At 38.6% G+C, this 21,884-nt stretch overlaps 1 protein-coding gene across 4 annotated transcripts in view; it reads left to right on the forward strand.

Annotated features, from left to right (window-relative positions):
• Nucleotides 1-21,884, forward strand: part of KIAA1328 (KIAA1328 ortholog) — a 406,763-nt gene that overhangs the window by 338,359 nt on the left and 46,520 nt on the right. For all 4 annotated transcript variants that reach the window (XM_020869551.2, XM_020869550.2, XM_020869547.2 and 1 more), the window contains one exon: nt 3,717-3,825. In XM_020869551.2, coding sequence (XP_020725210.2) covers nt 3,717-3,825 — 109 coding nt within the window. The remainder of the gene's footprint in view (nt 1-3,716; nt 3,826-21,884) is intronic.

A 21,884-nucleotide genomic window follows, 5' to 3' on the forward strand; every position in this document is an offset into this window, starting at 1 on the left:
CGACCCAGATAATCAAAATGGTGTGATTACTCACCTAGAGCCAGACATCCTGGAATGTGAAGTCAGGTGGGCCTTAGAAAGTATCACTACGAACAAAGCTAGTGGAGGTGATGGAATTCCAGTTGAGCTATTTCAAATCCTGAAAGATGATGCTGTGAAAGTGCTGCACCCAATATGCCAGCAAATTTGGAAAACTCAGCAGTGGCCACAGGACTGGAAAAGGTCAGTTTTCATTCCAATCTCAAAGAAAGGCAATGCCAAAGAATGCTCAAACTACCACACAGTTGCACTCATCTCACATGCTAATAAAGTAATGCTCAAAATTCCCCAAGCCAGGCTTCAGCAATACGTGAACCATGAACTTTCAGATGTTCAAGCTGGTTTTAGAAAAGGCAGAGGAACCAGAGATCAAATTGCCAACATCTGCTGGATCATTGAAAAAGCAAGAGAGTTCCAGAAAAACATCTATTTCTGCGTTATTGACTATGCCAAAGCCTTTGACTGTGTGGATCACAATAAACTGTGGAAAATTCTGAAAGAGATGGGAATACCAGACCACCTGACCTGCCTCTTGAGAAACCTCTATGCAGGTCAGGAAGCAACAGTTAGAACTGGACATCGAACAGACTGGTTCCAAATAGGAAAAGGAGCACATCAAAGTTGTATATTGTCACCCTGCTTATTTCACTTATATGCAGAGTACATCGTGAGAAATGCTGGGCTGGAAGAATCACAAGCTGGAATCAAGATTGCCAGGAGAAATATCAATAACCTCAGATATACAGATGACACCACCCTTATGGCAGAAAGTAAAGAGGAACTAAAAAGCCTCTTGATGAAAGTGAAAGAGGAGAGTGAAAAAATTGACTTAAAGCTCAGCATTCAGAAAACTAAGATCATGGCATCCGGTCCTATCACTTCATGGCAGATAGATGTGGAAACAGTGTCAGACTTTATTTTTTTGAGCTCCAAAATCACTGCAGATGATGATTGCAGCAATGAAATTAAAAGACGCTTGCTCCTTGGAAGGAAAATTATGACCAACGTAGATAGCATATTAAAAAGCAGAGAGATTACTTTAGGTCTGTCTAGTCAAGGCTATGGCTTTTCCAGTGGTCATGTATGGATGTGAGAGTTGGACTATAAAGAAAGCTGAGTGCCAAAAAATTGATGCTTTTGTACTATGGTGTTGGAGAAGACTCTTGAGAGTCCCTTGGACTACAAGGAGATCCAACCAGTCCATCCTAAAGGAGATCAGTCCTGGGTGTTCATTGGAGGGACTGAGGTTGAGGCTGAAACTCCAATAGTTTGGCCACCTGATGCGAAGAGCTGACTCATTGGAAAAGACCCTGATGCTGAGAAAGATTGAAGGCAAGAGGAGAAGGGGACAACAGAGGATGAGATGGTTGGATGGCATAACCAACTTGATGGACATGGGTTTGGGTGGACTCTGGGAGTTGGTGATGGACAGGGAGGCCTGGTGTGCTGTGGTTCATTGGGTCGCAAAGAGTCTGACATAACTGAACTACTGAACTGAACTGAACTGAAAGATCCAAAATCTTGGAAAGAGTGGAGACACAGGCCAGCAAGGTACAAGAAATGTTTAACAAAAAGACAGAAGATTTAAAGAACAAACAATGCAATAACTGAAATGTGAAATACACTAGAAGGAATCAGTAGTAGAACAACTGAGACATAAGCGCAAAGAATTGAGCTGCAAGACAGAGTGGTGGAAATCACTGCTGCAGAACAGAATAAAGGAAAAGAATGAATAGAAATGGGGACAGTCTAAGAGACCTCTGGGACAACATTAAACACACCAACATTTGCATTGTAGGGGTCCCAGGAGACAAAGGGCCTAAGAAAATATTTGAAGAGTTTATAACATGGGAAAGGAAATAGTCACATCCAAGAAATTCAGAGTCCCACACAGTATAAACCCACGGGGAAACATGCCAAGACACATATTGATCAAATTAACAAAAGTTAAATACAAAGAAAAAAATACTTAAAGCAGTAAATAACATACAAGGTAATACCTGTAAGGTTATAAGCTGATTTTTCAGCAGAACCTCTGCAGGCCAGAAGAGAGTGGCATGCTTATTTAAAGTGATGAGAGGGAAAAACCTACAACCTAGAATAGTCTACCCAGCAAGGCATTCATTCAGATTGTACAGAGAAATCAAAAGCTTTACAGACAAGCAAAATCTAAGAGAATTCATCACCACCAAACAGCTTTACAACAAATGCTAAAGAAACTTCTCTAGGCAAGGTGAAAAGAAAACAAAAAGAGACCACAGCTATAATAGAAACAAGAAAATTAAAAATGGGAAAGCTCATTTGCCTAGTAAAGGCAAACATACAGTAAATGTGGGAAATCATCCACATACAAATATGATATGGTACAGATAGATAATGGAATATTACTCAGCCATAAAAAAGGAAAAAATAACATGGACCTGGAGATTGTCATACTGAGTGAAGTAAGTCAAAGAGAAAAAGACACATATGATACTACTAATATGTGGAATCCTTAAAAAAATGACACAGATGAACTTACTTACAAAACAGAAATAAAGGCACAGATACAGAAAACAAACTTATGGTTTACTAGGGGGAAGCAGAAGCAGAGAGGAGGGATGAATTGGGAGACTGGGATTGGCGTGTACACACTGCTGTATATAAAACAGATCACTAGTAAGAACCTACTGTCCAGTACAGGGAACTGTTCTCAGTACTCCACAGTGACCAATTAGAAAAGAGTCTGAAAGAGTCAAGTTATGAATATGTAACCACTGATGCATTTTTCTGTTCAGCAGAAGCTAACACAGCATTATATATCAACTAAATTTTTAAAAACATTTTTAAAAAATGAAACGTTAGCCAGAGCTCTTCCTATAAAAAGCATCTATCAAAAAGATGATGCTAAGAGATGTAAGAGATGATCTGCAAGGTCTTTTCAGCTTTATCATGAGAATTTGATATGTGATAAAGCTCAATTATATTTTTAATAAATTAAAAGTTGGAAATTTTTGTTAAAAATGTTTTTAAAAAGAGGAGAAAATTATTAAATAAATAATAATAAAACAGAAACAAAAGATTTTTCTTTCCATGTCATTACTTAGCATTCCAAAAGTAAAACGTAATTATCAACTAAACCTTGCTCGTTAGGAACAGAAACCAAATCAGCCCTGGAATGGTTAGTTGAGCATCTTACTTGTTTTAGCCCAATGTTGGGTTCCTTAAAAGAAGCGTTCACAATTTATGCCTACTTTGAAAGTTTTCTGGGGGTAGAATCAATTTAATTTGGAGGGCTTAAAGGTACAAATTTTCTATATTCTATTTTGTCAAGGAGAGGATAGAACTTTTCTTATGACAGTTAAAAGGAGCAAAATAAAGCAATCTACTTTCTTGGGCGTTTTTACCCTAAACGCAAATCATCAGGACTTTAACCGTCAGGTTTACCAATCAAATCTCTAATTAGTCTGTTATTGCACACACCCACGTTTTTAAAAACAAGATATTGTGGACCACTGGTGTTTATAAAACCAAAACAACCCACCGAGCTTCCCATCTGCCATTGTTGCATTTCAGAGGGGAAGAGAGCTTACTTCTAAAGCTTGGGGATTCCTATAATCTCTCATATATTATTCATGATAGACTCTTGCATTTTCTTTTATTGAATGCCCAAATTATTTCCTTTATTGTACATGCAGGGACAGTGGCAGAATTTCGAAAAGATGCGTCCACGTCTCCTATGACAACAGGGAGCCAGAAGGAGCTTGTGATCCCAGCTACGTCATCCTCCCAACATGACAGCTCCCGGTGAGTTTTCGGGGTTTTTTGCTTTACCATTCTCCAGATGAGAACTTCTGCTGAGTTATTTAACAAAAAGTGAAAAATTTTAACAGTTCTTAATGTCTCCAACTCAAGAGAGAGGCCCTTATTTGGAAGTGTCTAGATATGACCAGGTAGAACTCCTGGAGCCCTTTCCTTTATCCATGCTTGTCCTTAATTGGTAATGGTAATTGACAGGGTTTCCATGGAAACACAAAGCTAATCTTACCTTTCATCAGAAAATGTTTAGGAGCAGGTCCTACCCAATTTATCCTGAAATTGTTATATACTTGGACTATAGGCTTAACTTACTGAATCAATTGATACTGAAAACCATAGTGGGTTTTGTACTACAGTTAAATGACTCAACATTTACTTATACCAGAGACATTTGAGGAGCTAATACTTTGATTGGCCTTTTCTACAGTCAAGAAAAGAAATATGTTATTAAAATTTCTCATGTCTAGTAAGCCAACTCCTATATTATACATTTAAGGCTGAATATATAAACATTAACACCAAAAGGGCATGTTTGTGTTTCCTTGGGGATATGATTTTTTAAGCACTTAAATTCCTAGCATCTTATCCAGTAAATATGGATTTTTAAGACTTAATTTTAAAGAACTTTTGCGAAATGACTCAGCACAGAGGATAATAGTAATGGAAGAGTTAAGGTAAAGAGGAAAGGCAATCTGGGTTTTCAAATGAATTTTCCTATCTTTGATGCTAAGATCTTGAATCAGATCTTAAACACTACTCTAATGTGTTTTTGATGATTGCACTTCAATTTCGTGAGAGGCATGAAAAGGAAGAATAAAATGTTTCCCCAGTAAGGGTTTTATAGAACATCTTCAGCACACATTTTCTGAAATGACCATATCAACTTTGTGGAGTTTTACAAGCCCAGGTTAAAATCGCGGTGAAGACTCATATCTACAGACCTTAAAAAAAGGATTCTTTCTCTGTTAGTTCTTAATGCTGCAGATGAGCTAGATACAGATTCTCAGAAGCTTCTTAAATAATGAGCATTTGGCTAAATGAAACAATGTGCAGCACCCCAGATTTTATCCTTAAAAGTGCGTGATGGCATATTATAGGTCTGCAATACAAAGTGCAGAGTTGAAAAGAAAGATTCAGTACTATGAAAATCAGTTACCAAGAAAACACAGTGGTTGCTTTCCAGACTTCAGAATCAAGATTATTTGAATTATTTTTATTTCAAAGTGTAGAAAAGGAATTTTTATAGACTACTTTTACATATAAGCTTTTAATGCAAAAGGAAAGCCTGTTATTCTTCATTCCAAGAAACCTTTGACAGTACTGAGAAGAACAAGAATAAAAGCCCTTTCCCTGTCTACCCAAAATTCCAAGAGTTGTCAAGACCTGCAGAAAAGGATGGGGATGGAACAGGGGCCATGGGAGACAGTTTTTCCTTTGTTCTCTGTAAAGTGCTAACACCTAGGAGAGTCCCATATGGGTCCATGTGCAGGTGATAAAACCCAGCGTGGAAAAATCATCTTTCTCATTCACAGTGTAGGTTGTTAATTGTTCTCTCTGCTGCCTGTCAGTATAATGTGAAATTTTCATTCCCCATTCAAGATGGGGAAAGTTGTGGTTGAAAATGTTAACATTTGCATTTTTATTTGTTGATTTATTTAAAGGACAGCCTCTCCTACAGCAATCCATCACTTGGTGACACCCCAAATATGAATAATGTATTGTAGACTTGCGGTTACAATGTGTAATAAGTGCTAGAGACAGTAAAGGAATGTTAACTATGTTGCAAATGTAATATTTATTGACGCATAAAGTTTATTGCTTTCGAGGTTCAATAATACTGACCATAGGACATTAATATCACTTATCCTGATTTTAGCAGGGCACCTTTGTGTGTGAAAATATTCATCTATCTCATGCTAACAAAATAAATATGTAATTTACAGCACAAGCAAAGAGGGCTTTATAGTTTTCTGTGCTGAGAGTGGCAATGCTTCTGTCTTTCTGTTTTACATTTGGCCTCCAACGCTGATCACACACCCCTGAGGTGTCCAAGAAAGTGGGCATCTTGGCATAAGAAGGTGGCACCACTGAACTAAACAGTGCCATGCATTTCTGCTGGACTGGAACAGGCAACACCCCTAGATCATTACACCTGAAGAGAAGACTGGAGGGACTTTTCTCCCGGTCATTCTGAATACCAGTGGGTAGGTGCACCTTTGCTCACAAAGAAAGTTGAATAAATACTTTTCCTGACAAGACTCTGAGTCAGAGTTTACCCAATTCTGCTTGATCTTCTGGTCTCCAGTGAGGAGCCAGAGCTGGGCAAGTTACCAGTGAATTTGTTATAAGCAGAAATGTTTCTGATAATTAACCCTTTTGGGCCTTCTAGAATTAGTTGTGTCCATTGCCAGCATAAAGATCATATAAGAAATATCTGAGATCCAGAGCAGAAGTAATGTTAATTAGCAACCGTCAGCTGTAATTGTCATCCCCATTAAGATGCAGAATTATGTATTTCTTCGTTATAAATAACCTTTCTAATTGTACTTGATGTATGCCAATTTAATCAGAAAGCATACTTGCAACAGGCAGATATTTGCATTAATGTAACTTTGAATCTTCAAATCTTTTATTTCAGATTTGAGGAGAAAAGTCTATTACATGCTGTATATTTTTTAAATGTTGGTATCTTTTTCTATTCAGATATGTATATCTGGAACATTTTATATTAAAATGAAGACAATATCTTGTGAAGCTATTCACTGAAACAGAAGTCTTGTCACTTTTTAAAGTATTGGTGGAGTTTCCGTCAGCCTTATGACAACTCAGTGATGATTGTTTTAAACTGATAAATAAAGACAAACACCAGGCCTGCAGCAGCAGTGTTAGTCACTCAGTCCCTGAAGTAAAAGGTTACTAAGGCCCCTTCTTGCTGTTCTTCCCTGACTCAGAAGAGCTAAGGCCAGTACTCTTGAACTCCACCCCCCCACCCCTGAGATGTGAAGAAAGACAGATCTCACCAAATAATGGCCAATTAGTGAATTTTTGGAACTGGAGCTGTGGTTAGCCTATTTCTAGGATGTACTGTTCACCCCAGTAATCTAGGTTTTTTTTTTTCAGAAAGATTAGTTTATATCACAACAGCAAGTTGAAGTTTTCTGTTTTACTTTGTTTGGTTTGTTTTTTGATGTATGTCATGGGAGATGATTTTGTAGAGCTTATTTTTCATTGAGGGAGGTTGGGAAATATTTGTGTATGTGCTATAAAGGACTTAATAGCTTATTGGGGAAACTTTTTAAAAAAATAATAAGCTGAAATTTTTTTTTTTTGAGGCCCTGACCCTTTGCTGTAACCATATGCCTAATGTGTTCCAAAAAATTTGCTGTAAGTTTCCATCTTGCCGAGCTTTTTCTAGAGCAACTGCCAGGACACAGTTGTGCTCACAGGCTACTGTTCACACGCAGCTGACTTGAAAGTCAATTGTGGAGACTCATCTACTGAAGTTGAGATCGAGGGACCCAGGCGTTGCTTCTTAACTATTTGGATGACTTTTACTTCTTTTTTTCTTTTTTCTGATCCCCAATTTCAGTGTTTTTTCATTCATTCACACTGTGTGAAGCTTGGATTTAGTTCTGAGGTATACGCACTAAGCCCATAAAACTCTGATTTAGATTAAGAATCTGACAGACTGACTTTAAGGGTCAGAATTTGTTTTTATAACTTGATAGGAAGTTAATCTAAGAGAAGGGAAAGTATTGTGTTTCCATTGCACACAATGGCCAGATTGCAACACTTTCTTGCACTTGTGCCCAGAATCCTATCACGAAATCTTTTTTTTTTAAATCAGAACTTCTCCTCACCTAGACATTCACACATATATTTTTAGTACCTAACAAGATCCCCTCATGTGCCTAGCACATAACAGTGTGTTATTCTGCCAAGGTGGAGAGAGAAGAACTAAACTAAAATCCATAACCTCAGACTAGAGCCTTGCAGGCACTGCTTGGCTCTATGTGGTCTGTTTGAACAGCAGACCTCACTGCCTCTATACAGTAGAACATATGAGTGGTGACCGAATGTGACGATACGGGCTTCTGTTCGCTGGATGCCTGTTGTGTATCGGTGTTGTGTTGGGCATGTTCAGATATGTCCTTTCACAATATATGTTCATATAAATTACATGTCATTGTAAAGCTCTTTTTAATGACTATTAAAACTCATTTTCAAAGTATTGGATTTCTCTTAGAATTTTCAAAATGATTTCCGAAAGTGTGAACTTCTAGGCCAAGGACTGTTATTTTAACTTTGTCTACCCTCAGAATAACACTTTCACAGTACGCATAAAGCACCATTCACTATAACATTTTCATTTTGTGCATATTGTAAATAACAAAATAAAAACAAAACTTAATGAACTCCAGGAGATAGTGAAGGACAAGGAAGCCTGGCATGCTGCTGTCCGTGGGGTTGCAAAGAGTCAGACACAACTTAGCAAATGAACAACAAAATGAAATACTGTACAAAATGATGACAGATAAAAAGGGATAATATGGAAACTTTAGAAAAGAATTGGTTGAATATGTAAAAGAAAATGTGAAGTTATAAATATATCTATCTTCCATATCAGGAGATGAAAAGCTCAGCCATTCAAAAGGATTTTTATTTAAGCCAAGTTGATAAATTGAAATTCCCTGCTAGCAGGTGCATTAATACCAAGAACAGTTGCATGCATGGAAATTTTTGTGTGTTTGATGAAGAGATGTTGCTTTTAATTAAGCCATGATTTGAGGCTGTTACTATAATTCCCACTGTTAAAAGCCATTAATATAATCATCCATTCCTTTTGTACACACTGCTTATAGAGTGTGTAAATTAAGAAAACAGAAACAAATAGGCTAAATAGAAATAATAAAGACATAGTTTAATTCCAAGAAATGAATTCAGCTTGAGGAAACCTGTCAATACATTCTTGACATAGAAGGAGCATACAGTACAGAGAAAGTACACATCATAACAGCTTACATTTACTAGCCACTTAGAGTTCTAGTCCTTGTCTCAGGAAATCTCTGTAAATTCTAGGTGAAGGGATTATAAGAGCTATTTTACTGCTCATATGTTTCTATATTTTCTATATGTTTTATAACAACAATGTATTACTTAGGTAATTTTGAAAACAATATTTAAAAGAAAACAAAGGGCATATATTCATAGGAAGGAAACCCACTTCATTATTTCACACTCTGTAGTGCCAAGTAGTTGCAAAAAACCTGTTATCCTTGAAACATATGACATAATTCTGTTATTCCTTTGTTGAGCCAGCAGTAGGTGAGGATTATGCTTCCTCGGTGGGTCTTCTCTCGGGGACTGAACTGTGGAAAATGCTGTGATTAGTGATATCTGTTCAGTATTTTCAGTTTCTTTTATCATTTCAGTTCTGAGCCTCATTTAGACTTGCTCATTTGGTCCAAGGTCATCAAATTCCCTTCACTTCTGTATTAAGAAATATTTGTTGAGTGTTACTTCCTGTCCTAGTCACTTAAATACTTTTATAAAAATGATATATGTTGCCTAATGTAATCCTCACAATCATGAAAAAGTAAAGCTCAGAGAAGCAATTACAGAACATTAAAGAGCCAGGGGATAATAATTTTAACACCCAGGTTAATAGGCCTAGGTTTCAATGCTAGCCTGTGTGGTTTTATGCAAATCCCTTAGTTTAATCTATAAAATGGGGATGATAATATCTCCCCCATAGGCTTGTCATAATGGTTAAGCAAGATATATTACATAGAGTACCGAGCACGGTCCTGGTACATGGCTAATAGGAGCTGTCATTGTAGAACTTACCAGCACCACACAAGCAATAGGAAACAGAGCTCAGATTTGGACCTTGCTGTTATAATTCCAAACTCTGTGTGAATTCCCTGACAAAAGGTTAGGAATAGGGTTAGGCTCATCTGAGAGTGGGCAGTACTGCTGCATTTTTTAATATTTACCATGTAAATGCTCTTGCAAACATACCTGAGCCTGATTCCTCATGTGAAAATAAGAGTATTAATAATGACCTTGCCAATTTGCTCAGAGGATTAAACATGACTAGATATGCAAAGCATTAACTTGGGGCTGGGTAACAATATGCCCTCAGTGTTAGCTTCCTTTTCTGTGCTCTGGGCAGCAGGATTTTGGGGGGTACTTGGAACACAGTATATGTGAATGACAGAGTCCCCTTGCAAAATGCACCGAGTGGCAGAGCTGTACAGAAATGTGGCTTAGAAGCCAGCTGAATAGCCTGCGTTCAAAGTTACTGATAATGGATTTCTTTCCATAATTAGCCCTTTGTAAAAATTCTGAAAGGGCTTAATTCCCTTCAGAGCAGTGGTTCGGAAATCTATGTGCACATTGGAGTCACTTAGGAATCTTTGTCAAAGTAGCAGTTTCTAGGCCTTACCTGGGTTAATTGAACCAGAATTGCCAGGAATGGGCACCAGTGATGTACAATTTTTATTTTCCCGGATGACTCCAACATACTTGGTCTAAAGACTCACATTTGGAAGCCCTACTCTGGAGCTGCCCATCTTCTCACTGCCCAACCCCTGCACACTGACATTCTCCCTTTCTCCTTTCTGCCCCTCTCCTGTCCCAGGGCCTCTCCCCTCCATCAACAATTTTCTGTAGCAATTGTCATTCTCTCCCCAAGGGACTATCAGGATACACTGGTAAACCTGCAGTGAAAAAAAATTATTAAGAAGCCCTTGAAGAACTCTATTCACCAATCTCAACTGTTGAAACTGGAGACTAATCACTGGGACATATAGTTGATGGCTTTCTTCTCTATGAAGTATATGGACACATCATTCTATCTGTGAAGGAACTCTCAGCAAACAGGAGAAAGATGCCTAAGGAAGTAATTCCTAATGTTTTCTGCCACTTTTCTCCTTCTCTGCTTTATCCTTTTTTCACAGTACTTATCACCTTCCAATATACTGTATAACTTACTGATAAATTTTGTCATCTGCCTCACTTGTGTCACATGGAACATAAACTCATGAGGATAAAGATTTCTATTGTATTCATCACTGCATCCCTATGCTGAGCAGGGCCTGGCTCATGGTAGACATTCAATAAAATATTTATTGGATGAATGAAAGAATGAATTAATGATCACAAAATGGATGTTTCCTTTTATTTATTTATTCAGCCACACCATGTGGCTCCTGGGATCTTAGTTCTCCAACCAGGGATCGAACCCAGGCCCATGGCAGTGAAAGTACCAAGTCCTAATCCCTGGACCACCAGGGAATCCCCCAAAATGAATGTTTCCTTTTAAATTTATCAGTTCATACATTAGTGTAGACAACAATTTTCCTTCATTTCTTCTCCATAACTACAAAAGAATCATGTTTATACCCAGCTAATATTAATACATTTGTTTTGCTTCATTTATTTCCCAGAACTTCCTCACATTTTCATCTACTTGAAGATTTTCCCATTGTATGAAAATTGGAAATGTTTTAGGTTGTCAGGAGGTTTCCAGACTGGATGACAGCAAGCTCTCAATTGTGACCAGTTTTTGCATGTTCTTTGCATTGGGATTTGTTGCTTCCTTAACATCTCACAATTATCTTCGCTAAGTGAACGTAGAGTGTATACCACTCGATTATCTTGTGTTCATCCATATCCTAGAGCTTCTTCTAAAGCTCTGCTTAGGCCTGCGGCTAGTTTTCTGTTTTGGTTTCCTCAAGTTAATATCCTTACATGCAGACAGACAGCATGGCTTACAGGAAAGGCCTTGAGAATTAAGGTCCAAAGACCTATATTCATCCTGTCTCTTTGCCTAGCCGTAGCAAAACCTTGACAACATGGACCCTCAACCACATGGACCTCAGTTTTCCAGCTGTCCATCCTATGTCTAAACCATACCCTCCATTTAGAGATGAGATCAAAATGGAAACATGTACATCTGTCTCTTGATTTCAGAGTAAGTTACACATTTTGAGGATAAAGTAATGGAGAGATGAGAATTTTTAAAAAATAATTAAATAATTGATTTCAGAATAACATAGTTTAAACTTCTCTTCAAAATCTTTGGGTTTCCTGCTGGCCAGTAGTTTAGAAATGCTAAGGAATAAACCAACTTGGCTCCACATCATTCAAAGCACAGGGACAAGCAACCCGTGGATATTGCTGGCTTTCCCAGTGATAGGAGGCCAGGTGTAATTTACGTTTCCTGAGATTGAGCTCCATGAACATGTCTTTACATCTGAAGTTTTTTTCTTTTTTGAGGTTTAAATGAAATTGTATCTGGAAAACATTAAATTTTACTTTAGGAAGGACACTCGGAGTAAAACAGAAACAAGTTAGTATCCTTGAAGTCCAAATTAAGGTCACTAGTCATGCTGAAAAAGGTGACTGGGTATTAGTGTAGGCTACATACTTTGTCTTAGGCCAAGAGTGGTCAGGATTGTGTGTGATAGTGCCAAGTATGCCACTGAGTAAAATCAAAGACACTATCAACAACAAGACTTGCTATGAAAAAGACAGAGAATAATGTAGCAGTTAATAGTCACTGACTAATGCATTTTCAACTCAGTTGGACATTTTTGCACACTGTTTATGTATTTAAATATATACATGTGTTATATTGAGTGAGTGAGTGAAGTCGCTCAGCTGTGTCTGACTCTTTGTGACCCCATGGACTGTAGCCTACCAGGCTCCTCTGTCCATGGGATTCTCCAGGCAAGAATATTAGAGTGGGTTGCCATTTCCTTCTCCATATGTGTTATATATACTACTTTTAATATATTTAACACTTTTCATATTTTCCTGTAAAGTATTTGCTTTTGATATTAATAAGCCCCTCCCCCAAAAAAGATATTACAGTCCTTTTTTTTTTCCACTTTCAACCTATCTTCTCTTTATTTCTTATGGAGAAATTGATTTTAGCATTTTGCATTATCAACAAATTTTTGTGAGTCTAACCACAAAACTTGAGACAGGTACATAGAAATTTCTTGTAAATAATAAAGGGAAACACATGAATATTGTTATTTTCATTAGCATTAATACACCTTTTTGGGGACTATGTATGGGCCACTTGGTGTACAAATCCTAATATTACCCATGAAAGAAAAAGTCCAAGTTGGTCTTGAAGCTCAAGAGTAATTGGCCAGTGCATTAAATATTTACTTACCAAGATTTTCATTGATTTTCTTTCTGTTGTGGGTGCCTACTGAAATAAGACTGTTACTAAGATTGAAAGCTCATCATCTCATTGCTTTGTACTCACCCCTAAATGGCTGTAAGATGATCAGCTTGTCTGGAAGGTAAGCCTCTTGGCCAGCAAGGGGAACATGATTAGTAGTACACATGAGAGGGTGTTTCTTCCTTTGGGAAAGCTGGGAGATTCTGAAGTGGATTGTGACTTGTTTTAGAGTAGGGAACCCTGCTTCACGCTTTCCCTATCATAGGACATGAGCTACTTAAAAACCAGAGCCAATCATTAGAGCCGAGAAGGCTCCATTCCAGACCAGAACAATGAGTAGAAAGCAGACAGACCTTGTTTGTAATCACATGTCATATAAAAGGCCTGCCTGCAGTTGTGCTTCTTGGAGAATTCATCCTTTCCACATTTTGACAATTTAAATATCACCTGGATTAATGTTCATATTAAATAATAATAAATAAAGGTTAAAAGATAAAATGAATGGGATTGTTAGCCATGGGATTGATTTTTAAATCTTATTTAGTAAATAAATAAAGGGTGATGGAAGTTGTACCCTAGGGATTGTCTTCTTTCTGTGACTGAGTAACCCTGAGAAAGTGAAAGTGAAAATCACTCAGTCGTGTCTGACTCTTTGTGACCCCATGGACTATACAGTCATGGAATTCTTCAGGCCAGAATATTGCAGTGGGTAGCCAGTCCCTTCTCCAGGGGATCTTCCCAAACCAGAGGTCTTACCTAGGTCTCCCACATTGCAAGCAGATTCTTTACCAGCAGAGCCACAAGGGAAGCCCAGAGTAAACCTACTGAGGCATTTTTTAAGAGCCAGAACAAAAGCTAGAGCTGGTGCACCATGCCATTTCACAATGAGTAAAAGGATGTTAAGTTTATTTTCTTGTTGAGGGCTGTCTCTTCCCCTCACCCTGGAAGAAATGTGTACAACAAAAGCCGGCATGGTCATGTACTTGGCCCGTGGTATAACCTGATAAATGCTAGAAGCATCAGGCCTTGGGACACTTGTCCTTCCAGGTGCAGCTTGGACCGATCACCACAAATGGCATTCTGTGTGGACTGTCACTCGGCTGCCTCTACATGTTCTTCATTAATGAATCAGTGCCCTCCTGCATGTGGAGTTGGTGGTGCAGTGTGCCCCAGCTTGGAGACTTTTCAGTCAGAGCGTGTCTTCATCCTGTCCAGCCCCATGTCTGCTGTCTTCACTGTCTCAGCCCCTGACTGAGAAACAAGCCACTCCTAAACTAGAACTTCCCCGTGGACCCGCTGTCACACCTCACAACCGACCCCTGTCTTTGGGCGTTGGGAAGAAACAGTGATGGTGCAAGAGCCAGATTCTGGTAAGAGCTGAGGTGCTGCTGCATCTCAGGGGCAGACCCTCATTGTCACACAGGCCCTGGGTTTACAAAAGGAACAAGCTAACTAGTGGCAGAACCAAGGCTGGAACTGGCTCCGAAGCCAGTGGGAGCCATGGCACCCTGAACAGCGGGAGAGTTAGGGGTTGGCGGCATCGCTGGATCGCGGTAGGGGAGCCCCCCTGAGCCAGGGCTGCAGCTTCCCGTTGCTCCTCAGCCCTTGTGGCTCAGTTGGTGAAGAATCCGCCTACAATGTTTGAGACATGGGTTCGATCCCTGGGTTGGGAAGATCCCCTGGAGAAGGGAAAGGCTACCCACTCCAGTATTCTGGCCTGGAGAATTCCGTGGACTACAGTCCATGGGGTTGCAAAGAGTCGGACACGACTGAGCGACTTTCACTTCACTCATCCAGGTGCGACTGGAGCCCAGTGGCTTCTCCAGACCTGTCCCTCCAGTCCACTGAAGCTTCACCAGCTTGTCTCAGTTCTTTTATCTGCCCCCTTTGAGTATAAATATTTTTGTCAGCAGAGAATTGTTTCTACGGATATACAGCTATAGGTCACATGGCACTTGACTTTTATTCAGACCAGAAGGTTTCATGCTATGACCAGAGTACTGTGTCATTACCTCAGCAAAGTCTTTTGTATCAACGTGAGAATTTCAGTTTCACGCCCTGCAGACTTCATGGTCTTCTGTGCTTTCTTTGCCTCTGTCGTGGCATAAAGGGTAAATCCCTGTGTCCAGTTCAGCTTACATTGAAAAAAAGTAAAGTTGATCCATTTGAGATCTCCAAATAAAGACAGATAAAAATCTATCAGCAAAAAGCTTTTATTAAAGAAAAAAAGAATTATTTTCAGCTAATATGGCTTTCCATATGGATGAATTTGGTCTCAAGGCACGAAAGAGGAAAAAACTTCTGTGTTAACGTTGGCCTCTGGTCCTATTTCATTATTACAGATTATCTTTTGACTTTACTGATTGAAACACAAGGTATCCTCAAGTGTTTAGGTATCATAAAAATCAGGCTGGGGCCAAGATCTGTTTTTAACCAGTCACTGCTAGCAAAGAAGTTAAAATTTCTCCTTCAAATAACTGTTGATTTGAAAGAGAGAAGGAAACATTGTAGTAGAGAAAGCTGTCAGTTTTAGGAAATGTCTGGAATAAGTTAATAGCAACCAAGGTAGAAACAAACCAGAACTTATTATTTAAATTGAATATTTGATTAAAACAATTTTTAAAATGAAATAAAAACCTTACATATGGACGTTTGCCATATCAGAGGCTTAAGATCAAAGATATCCCAGAATTAGAGTTATAGCTTAATATCATAAATTGTTTAACATTAACTGCTAAGAGATATATTCATTTAACCTTTGCAAAAAGTATGAAATACTGTGTGACCTATAAATTTACCTTTTTGCCACCACCTTCAGCCTGTGGCCCCAGTACGGCTGACTGCCAAACGAACTCAGTTGGTTGTGATGCGGCCACCCAGCTCCCACTCCCTCATGATACCATCTGTCCTCCCCAGAGGGCTGTTGTGTAGGGGCAGGGAAAGCCATTTGAGAATCTGTTTGCTAATTAATTTTTAAAGAAACTGACACCAGTGATTGGCAGCAATCACTTCAACATTTACGCTTAGTTGGGACAGTTGTAGTGATAATATATATTTTTTAAAGTGACATTTTAAACCACCTATAATCCTCCCACCCACTGTATACACTACTGTTAATATTTTAGTCTTTCGTGTATTTCCTTCCAGTCCTTTTTTTTCTTTTACATCTTACATACTTCTCTTTTTTTAAACTAACTTTTTCTAAATGGTGAAATATCTGGAAGTTTAAAAGCAAAAACTCTTCTTTGTGTTAATCATCCCATGAAAATTAGCAGTGCTAAGTAAAATCACCTGGATAGACCTGTCGGCAACATTGATTGTTTGAATGAGAACATACATGTGTCTCTCATAAGTTACTTTAGAGATGCTATGATATGATTGTTTCCAATAAAATGTCTCTTCTTTTTTCTTTATTGGATTGATACACAAATTTAATGCAAAGTATAAATCACTGATATAAAATATATGCATATTCTAAACATGACTCTTATATTTTGTCCTTTCAATGAAAAAATAATGTATTAAAGTTAAATCATACAATTAGGATGAATTTCTTTGTAAAGGGAAAAAAAAATTGATCAAGTGTGATCTTCCTGGTTAGGAGTACTGCAAGACCAAGTTTTGCTGGAGTATACCACTCCTATCTGGGCTTCCCAGATGGTGCTAGTGGTAAAGACCCTGCCAATGCAGGAGACATGAGATGCGCTTCTGATCCCTGGATCAGGAAGATCCCCTGGAGGAGTGCATGGCAACCCATTCTTGCCTGGAGAATCCCATGGACAGAGGAGCCTAGCAGGCTGAAGTCCATAGGGTCACAAAGAGTCAGACATGACTGAAGTGACATAGCACACACACTCCATTCCTATCTGCCCATTGCCATTCTGCTTTGGCAGTTTTCAGAATTAGAGGCAGCTTTGACAAGCCATATTGCTTTACCTTGCGGCCATCTGGAGTTTGAGCTAAGAAACTCAAGCTAAGCTCCAAGCCTCTCTTAAGACACCAAAGTAAAGTTGGATTTGCATCTTAGATACCCCATTTATTTATTCTTTTACCTGCTTCCTTCCATTTATCATTAACTTTAACCCAAAAAAGGGACATCAGGCTTAGTTACTGTGCTGGCCCCATGCCAGCTCTAATGAACCAGAAGATCTTCCCCTTCTCACCAGTCTTCAGTCTTTCTTACTAACACTGCTTATATTTCAGTATCAAATTTATGGTACTTTTCCTTGCCATCCAGTTTTCTAAATTCTTCCAAACTAGGATAGATTGCTGATCTGTCTGAGTCTTGTTACTGCCAGAGCCAGTGGCCTCCCAGGTCTTGGTGATCCTGTTGAAACTCCAGTTTCTTCCCCCTTAATTTCTGCTTTTTCCATTCCATGTGTTTACAACTGAAACATTTTCACCCTATTTGGCTGCTCTTTTTTTCTCCTCTGTTGACTCCCCTTCTTTTCCTTTCTTCCTACTGAATCATTCTAATTTTTCTAGCATCAGTGAAGCCCACTGAAAGAAGTTAGAAAAGTAAATCAGATATAGTTTCTTGCACTGTTTCTTATCCACACCTGCCTCCCCAATAGCACAGCATAGAGGGACGAACACTCGATGCACTCTAATCACATCTATTATAGTGGCCTGGGTCAGAGTCATTTTCATTAGGAGGATTTCCCGGCTACTGTAATGTCAGGCGAACATGACTTGTATTCAAGCATATCAGCTGTTCCACCAGTGGCATTCCATTTAGTAGGGGAGTTGCCTTTTTCAGGGTACATACTGTGTACTGTTGCTCTTACTCATCCCAAAAAGCTGGATGTTCCCCCCCTCTAATTTTTATCCAAGCTTTCACAGACTATGACCGGTTGGGGGTCATACATTAACCAACAGGTACCTCTCTATGCAGCTGTGTCCAGAACTAGGGAAACAGTCTGAGTCCACAGTCTTGAAAAATCACTGAAGTGGTGACGTTTCTGGGAGCCACCTATACTTATCAACATAGTAGGTGAGCTCTTTAACTGTAGGTCCCCCGGTTTCTGTTGTTTCACAACTTTGCCCTCCGCCAACCTGTATCACCTCCTTTGTGACCAGAGGATGGAAGGGTATAATCTGTTAAGTTAAACTGAAAGAATCTGAGGACCCTTTCTTCAAAGAACTTTCATTCCAGCTTGCTTCCAATCAGTTCAAGTCTCACAGCTTCAACTGTGGCACTGAGAGCAAGCAGTATACGTTAATCTCAAGCTCATGCTGTCCCCACTGAGTTTTGCCTAGACCAAAGGTCGCAGCCTGTGGCATACACATAGGGAAGCTGTGTCTGGGGGTGGGGCTGGTTTGTTTTGTGTGGGGTTGTTCTCCCTTACAGGTATATATGAAGTTTAGGAAGTGCATCTACCCATCTTGTCTTTCTTTTTGAAAGTATAGACAGCCATAAAACAAAACACTACCGTTTAGTCATGTAATCTTAAATTCTAAACAATGTACTGATGAATTATTTATGTTATAAAATGTTTTTTCAATAATGTGTAGCATAAAATGGGATAAACACATATCCATACGTGCCCTGAACTTTTTAAAGCGCAGGCTAATAAGCAGGGTAACCTGGCATCATTCTGGCCTGGAAGAGTTCACAAGCAAGCATTTCTCCTTTCAGTGTTAGTTTCTGCATTGTGTTCCTCGGAAGTCAGCTTACTGCTTCTGCAGCTGGAACCTTGCAGGCAACGTTCTTTAACTCCAAACTGTCTAACAGTGCTTCTCTTAAGATAACCAAGATTGGGGTCTATAAATTTCACTTGTCATTCTGGCTTCCAGACATATTCAATTAGGCTTTAATTCATAATTAGTTGGAAGCTACAATTCCATAGAAAAGAGGACATTTTATATTAAATGACAATTATCCAGCTTCATGATTTCACAAAATGATTAAGATGCCAGAAAATAATTAAGATATTTTAAGTTTCCCAATACTGAAAAATAGAGCCTTGGGGAGCTGTGTGTAGCTCTTGTTACAATGACAGAATAAAAGAAATTCTTCTTAAATAATTTTATTCTTATAGTTACATATATTATCAGATTTGCCCAGATTTTCTTTCCATATCAAAATTTCCAAGATCCACTACTTTGCTTGCATGTGCGTGTGTGTGTGCTAAGTCGCTTCAGTCGTGCCTGACTCTGCGAACCTATGGACCATAGTCCATGAGACACCTCTGTCTGTGTGATTCTCCAGGCAAGGATACTAGAGTGGGTTGGCATGCCCTCCTCCAGGGGATCTTTCTGAGCCAGGGATCCAACCTGCGTCTCTTATGTCTCCTGCACTGGCGGGTGGGTTCTTTTCCACTAGCGCCACCTGGGAAGCCCACATTGCTTGCAGAGTTACAGTCTTTAATGAAAATTGCCAAAGAGCAAGAGCGGAAGGCCAGGAGTAAGGCATTTCATAAACCGTAAGTGGTGAGGTGTTGAAGAAGAGGATTGGGTAACTGTCAGAAGGCTCTTTCTGTTAATGGTAATATCTTTGTGTGAAAACTTAACTCAGGACTGACAGCCAGGAGAGAAAATCATACAGGTCCACAGTCCTTCATCCAAAATTCTTAGAGCCAAATGTATTTCAGTATTTGCAAAATTTTAAAGTAACATGGTTTATATACTATATTGGATACAGTATAATGTATGATTATTCACATTAAATGTAATAAACAATACATATAAATTGCCTCATACAAGTTCAGGTCAGATTTTACAACAAAATAAATTTGAGTTAGATCAGATATTGCTACCAAAAAGGTTATTAAAAGACTCACTTTTTATTAATCTTATGATTTTACAATTACAGATAAGGATTCTGTGCCAACGTCATCACTGTTGGACATTTTATTTTATTTATTCCTAGTTCAGAAATCCCCATAAAAGGCATTGTCTCTGCTTTCCTCTAAATTATTTCTTCATATTGTTCTCTGAGACAGAGGTGATACAGATTTCAGGAGGAGCCCAGTAAGGAATTTCAAATCCATTTGAGTTAAATATTCACTTTCAGAGACAGAGAGCTAAATTAAATTTTTTTACAATTATTGTCTTATTCAAGAAATAAAAATTCATAGGGCTATTTCGTGAAAAACAGGCTTTCTCACACCCCAGTTTCCCAGCAGCCAAGTGCCCTCAGGGGATGTACCCTCTCTGTTTCCTGCGTGTCTTTTCAGGGATAGATATACAGGTATAGTCTTGACTGTGTGTATGAATGTGTGCACTGTAGAACTTACCTTGTTTTTTTAAGTCTATACAATGTCCCACTGTATGAGTGTACCACAGTGAATTTAACCAGCCCATTAATGAGTGAATATTTGAGTTATTTTCAGTCTTTTATGATTGCAGAGTATAATGCTGCAATGAATATTCCTATATGTGTCATTTATACATGTGTGAGGATATCTATAAGATAAATCCCTAGAAATGTAGTTGTGGGTCAGAGATAAATTCACTATAAGTTTTTATAGATATTGCTAAATGGCTTTAATAGAGGTTGTACAACTTATATTCCCACTTGCCCTATTTGAAAGTGCCTATTTTATTATACTTCAAAGAGTATAATCATAAAGTTCTTTGCCAATCTAAGAGGTGAAAATTGTATCTTTTAGTTATAATTTACATTTTCCCTGTCATGAGTGAAGTTTTATATTATAGTCATTTGTATTTTCTACAAACTATTGTTCTATTTTTTTTTCCCACCAATATGTTAGTCTTTTTTCTTTATATGTTAAAAAAAATGTAGTCCTTTTGTATTATGTCACAAGCATTCTCCCCAGCTTCTCTATCATCTTTTAACTTGGCTCCTATGACATTTTTTTTCCCCATGCAGAAAACTCTCATGCCAATAAATTTTCAGGTCCCTTTCAATTGGTTCTACTTTTGATTTGTCTTTAGTCATGTCACTCTGCATTCATTCATGTAATAGTTTGTTATAATAGCGTAAATGGCACATTTATCCAGAGTTCTTTTCTGATCTTTCTAGCTAATCTCCCTTTCTCTGCTTATATCTTGCCTCCTAACAGCAATCCAAAATTAATATTAATAGTAATTGTTGTTGTTGTTGTTCACTCGCTATGCCATGTCTGACTCTTTGTGACCGCATGAACTGCAGCACACCAGGCTTCCCTGTCCTTCACTATCTCCCTGAGTTTGCTGAAACTCTTGTCTGTTGAGTTGATGATGCAATCCAACCATCTCATCCTCTACTGCCCCCTTCTCCTTTTGCCCTCAATCTTTCTCAGAATCAGGGTCTTTTCCAGTGAGTCAGTTCTTTGCATCATGTGGCCGAAGTATTGGAGCTTCAGCTTCAGCATCAGTCCTTCAATGAATATTCAGGGTTGATTTCCTTTAGGATTGACTAGTTTGCTTTCCTTACTGTCCAAGAGACTCTCAAGAGTCTTCTCCAGCACCACAGTTCAAAAGCATCAATTCTTGGGCGCTCAGCCTTCTTTATGGTCCAACTCTCACATCCATACATAGCTACTGGAAAAACCATAGCTTTGACTATATGGGCCTTTATCAACAAAGTGATGTCTCTGCTTAGCTTTCATTTATTGAGCACTTATATGCCAGGCATAGGGCTAAATGCTTTGCAAACATTATCATAATTCCAAAATAAACATTGTCTTTGTCCCGCATTCAAAGATAAGGCAACTGAAGCTTGGAAAAACTAAGCATCTTGCCCCAAATCAGTTAGAAACTGGTAGAATCGGGATTCCAATATAGCATCAGACTTAGGAGCCTGAGCTCTTACCATTACCTTAAAGTGTTTTTATAAAGAATATAAATTTGGAGCTATTACCAGAAATACTGCAGTAATGATCAGCCCTATAAAGATGAT

This window comes from Odocoileus virginianus, chromosome 22 (genome assembly GCF_023699985.2).
Source record: "Odocoileus virginianus isolate 20LAN1187 ecotype Illinois chromosome 22, Ovbor_1.2, whole genome shotgun sequence".
In the NCBI taxonomy this organism is placed as follows: Eukaryota; Metazoa; Chordata; class Mammalia; order Artiodactyla; family Cervidae; genus Odocoileus; species Odocoileus virginianus.